Here is a 4,218-nt window from a genome sequence, read left to right on the forward strand (position 1 = left end):
TTGCACAAATTCGAACATCTGGGTTGTGCTGTTCTGTTGTAAATAAATCTTAACCAATGATTCCTCGTTGCATCTACTTTCGGAAGGCCAAATAAAGTGCTTTTGCTTTCGCACAGAAACAGTGTCTCCCTGACATGGCTGCATCAACACTACTGCGGTTCCTGAAACCACATCTTCATTCTTTGCATGAACATTTGGGCGGCATTACGCAAATATTTCCACATCGTGACGTAGAGATGTGGGGGCATGTTTGAATGAGGTGTTTTAGCCCGGTCTGGATCAGCCTTCTCTTTTAGATAGAATAAATCCTTTTGTGGGAGACTTTGAGCTTTGTAACTCTGCAGATCTTATACATGCACAAATAGCTACATAACACACTAAAGAAAAGGAAAAATAGAAATGGCATCATATGACCCCTTTAAAAATGTATCAGTGTACACATCTTTATGAAATGTATAGTGTTCAAATTTTATTCTAGAGGTATCATTTCAATATATTTTTAAGAGTTTAAAAGCATGAAATTGAGTGCTGCAGGGACGATGCATTTTAGAGTTAGAATTTTAGCACTTCCAGTTACATTGTCCTGAAATCAGTGGATGTGTCAAACGCCTGAAATGAGGTCTGTGGTTCACAAGCTCAGGGTATTTTCACGTTTTATTCTACAGCATAAAATACACTGGTAATACCACCTTGTGAATTTTTAAAGCTTTTACTTGTCTTGAAAACACAAAAAGACTGTCGCAGCAGACTAGTGGGTAGAGAAGTTCTGTCGCACATAATGACGATTAATGTCCCTGACAACCTCTGTAGTCCCATTTAGCCACTTGTGAACAAGTGCCTTTTCATTTGTAGAAAGCAGAAACAATGAAACTCACCTACTCACTAATCTACTTTCATAGGTTTGTTTTTAGTCACTCTTGCAGTGAACAATTTTAACTCAAACTTTCAGGGAACTTTTTGTAACTGAAGAGTAAACGGTTTATAGAGTGCTTCCGAGACTTCTGACAACTGCCTTTGACGTCAAATTCAGGTGTTGACTACAACTAATTTCTTGTTTTCCTCAGAGTGCATGCTTAATATGAGAGGACATTGAAAGTTATCACAAACAGACGTTTCCTTTTCCACCATCATTAACTTTATTCACCACAAAACAAGAGTTGCAGAAGTGACCATTTATTTTGAAAAGTGATCTAAACTGAAAATGTTAAGTCAATAAACTGAACAAAACTTGGAAACTATGGGACAAAGGGGATTGTTCCACAAAGAAAAAAGAAAATTTAAGGCAATGGCTTCTTTGTTGTCTTATTCAAGGACACATTTTGCAGATGCTTAGACAGTTTAGCAGCATCTGACAATTTCGTTTTGGATGGAGTCTTCTTGCACTTACGCTGCTTGACTTTTGGCTTCTGTAAGAGATAATTTAGAGGAGCATCTCCAATATATAATGTATTGAGAAACACATATTTAACATAACCATCACAAGTTTACCTGTAGTTTTGTCTTCTGAGGCTTATGGACCACAAAGTGCCTTTTCAGACTTTCCTGTTTGAAAAAAGGACTTAACTTCATTTAATTAAAATATAAATATAAACATAACAGGGGGTCTTTATGAACTTAAAATATTGACTTAATGTTTTTTTTAAAACACCACACACGCACACGCTGACCTCCATAGCAAAGGCTTTACCACAGCCTGCAAAAGGGCAGGCGAAGTCATGCTTCCCTTCATGGAAGACCAGAATATGGTTCTGGAGGTTGAAGTTTGTGGTGTAGCTCTTTTCACAGCCTTCTCTAATGCATTTAAACATGCGCCGCTCCCCAGAATGAACAGATTGTTTGTGCTTCTGCAAAAACCAGGCATTGTGGAACATCTTCTTGCATTGATCACATGGCAGGGTTACTGTAAACAAAATGATTAAGCACAGGAACTTTACAACTTGCATTCAAATTAATCATCAAAGTGACCGAGCACATACCTCTGTGTGCGGTCTTTTTGTGCTTCTGATATTCTGACCAAGTTTTTCCTTTGAAGTGACAGTACTCCTCATCACATGGGTAACCTAAAATTTAGGAGGGAAAAGTTATGAATCTTTAAAAAACCTAAACTGGATTGTTTGGAGATGTGAAATTTAGGTTTCTGCCTGATGTACACATTACCTTCATGCATCTTCCAATGTCGTTTTAGAGCTTTAGAGGAAGCAAATTTGTCATTGCATCCCTCAAAATCACATCTATTAGAATAAAGCATGAGTAACCACTCATAATATAAAAGCCACCAAACGAAGCACATAAGAGCTTAAGTAACACTTACTCAAAGGGCAACTCATTTGTGTGCTCACAGATGTGAAACTTCAGTTGCTTTTTCTTACGGAACTCCTTTCCACAGCCTTGATGGTTGCACTACAAAATATTGCCAAAACAGTTAAACAACTGAATGGATGAATAAAACAACTTTAAAAATATATATATAAAAATAAATCATTCAAGTGACTCACCACATAAGAGTTCTCTTTTTGGTGGTGAACATGAGCAGCATGGTTCCTCAAGCTGCCAGGTGTGGAAAATGCATCTGAACACCCACTGACTGAGCACCTTTACCAGTTTCAATCAGTCGATCAGCAGAAATGTGCACAAAAGTGGCATAGTAAGGGTAATATGCGACTACGTATAAAAAAAAAATAAAAAAAACAACAACTAGTGAGCTGCCTAGCTAGACAGCCTTTTATGTATCAATGCCAACAAATACTACCAGGGCAGCTCACTAGCTCTGCAAGGAGGGAGCGTGATAGTTTTACATTCGAGTCAGTAGTGAATCGTTTGCGTAAATGATTCAATGATGAAGATTCGGATCACTCACACTAAAAAAAATAAATAAATAAAGTTCATTTTTCGCCATACACTGGCATAATGAAACCAGCAGAAATGGCCACTGAACGAATCTTTTTAGTGAATGGGTGCAAAAGTGTCACTGGCATGACTCGAAATCCACACCACCACAGAACTTAAACTTGGAAAAAAGTAATAAACTCCACACAAAACACCTGCAAAATGCAGGAAAATAAGTAAATAAACTATATAGATAAACGAGTAAAAACAACTCATGTGTGTCATATGCAAGTTTAAGTAAACAAATGATGTGTGTGTGTGGACTCACAGGTAGGGTTTCTCCCCGCTGTGGCTCAGTTGATGTCGGGTGAGCTGGTAACGGGTGCAAAAGCTCTTCTCGCAGTCTCCACAAGCAAAGGGCTTCTGATGAATTAAAAAAAAAAAAAAAACCTTAGTACTAATATGACCATTACTTGAGTATCTAAAACCCAGACAAGATTAAGTTATTGATTGCTGTCACTCACCAGTCCCGTGTGTCTGGAGTAATGCGCTTCCAACTTCCACAGCTTTGAAAACGTCGCTTTACAGTCAGCGAAAGAACAAATTAAATGTTTATTCGGATGTTCAAGTCTTTCACCCATGCTAGCCGATTATTAACAGCTACTATCAGACGGCGTCAGGTCGGTGCTCGGCCCACAACACCGGAATTCGATTGAGCTTCGTTTTATTGTGAGTGGAACATACCAACTGAGTACATTGAGAACTACCAAGTTGCAATGTTAGCGACAAAAACAAAGGCGTGAAATTATCATGTGTCCTATTAGCTTGCATATTATTTTATCATGTATTATTATTATTAATAATGAAAGATACACTACGAATTATTCAATGCTTTTGACTCACATGTCGGCATGGCTTGTTCCTGATTTGAATAGAGCTGCCTGTATACGTCACAGACGCATGGTGTCAGGCCCTCAATGATTATGTTTTTATTATTCCTATCATTAAAAACCATCAATTTGAAATGAAATAAACAAGAATACATAAAAAAAAATGTCGGAGGTGTATAGAAAACACATCTAAATAATAAATAAATAAATAAATAAATACATCATAAAAAATATAGGCCTAATTAACTTTTTTATAGGCTAGTTCGTATTACTTCCTTTTTTTTTTACTTTGATATGGTTTCAATATATGTGTTTTATTTTCATACATTTTCTATTTTTTTCATTGATTCTAAAATGGATATATGTGAATTTGTCAGAATATAGCCTATTTCTCCTATTTCCATCTTGTTATTTTTACTAAATTAACCAGCATCACTGTTTATTTTCCATGGTGATTCACACCTGGTATAACACCTGATAAACACTAAGTAACTGCTCACCT

The 4,218-nt window shown here is 36.8% G+C and overlaps 1 protein-coding gene across 1 annotated transcript; it reads right to left on the reverse strand.

Moving 5' to 3' along the window:
* Window positions 1-1,112: 1,112 nt before the first annotated feature.
* Window positions 1,113-3,533, reverse strand: LOC107654194 (transcription factor IIIA-like). Its single transcript, XM_016441162.1, has 9 exons — window positions 3,351-3,533; window positions 3,155-3,249; window positions 2,496-2,592; window positions 2,312-2,400; window positions 2,158-2,231; window positions 1,977-2,060; window positions 1,668-1,900; window positions 1,489-1,542; window positions 1,113-1,406 (listed from the first exon to the last, which is right to left on the reverse strand). Exons 1-9 carry the CDS (start codon window positions 3,465-3,467, stop codon window positions 1,278-1,280), a joined length of 972 nt encoding a protein of 323 aa, XP_016296648.1. The 5' UTR covers window positions 3,468-3,533; the 3' UTR covers window positions 1,113-1,277.
* Between the last annotated feature and the right edge of the window lie 685 nt (window positions 3,534-4,218).

The sequence above is a fragment of the Sinocyclocheilus anshuiensis genome, unplaced genomic scaffold (assembly GCF_001515605.1).
Source record: "Sinocyclocheilus anshuiensis isolate Anshui unplaced genomic scaffold, SAMN03320099.WGS_v1.1 scaffold655, whole genome shotgun sequence".
Classification (NCBI taxonomy): domain Eukaryota; kingdom Metazoa; phylum Chordata; class Actinopteri; order Cypriniformes; family Cyprinidae; genus Sinocyclocheilus; species Sinocyclocheilus anshuiensis.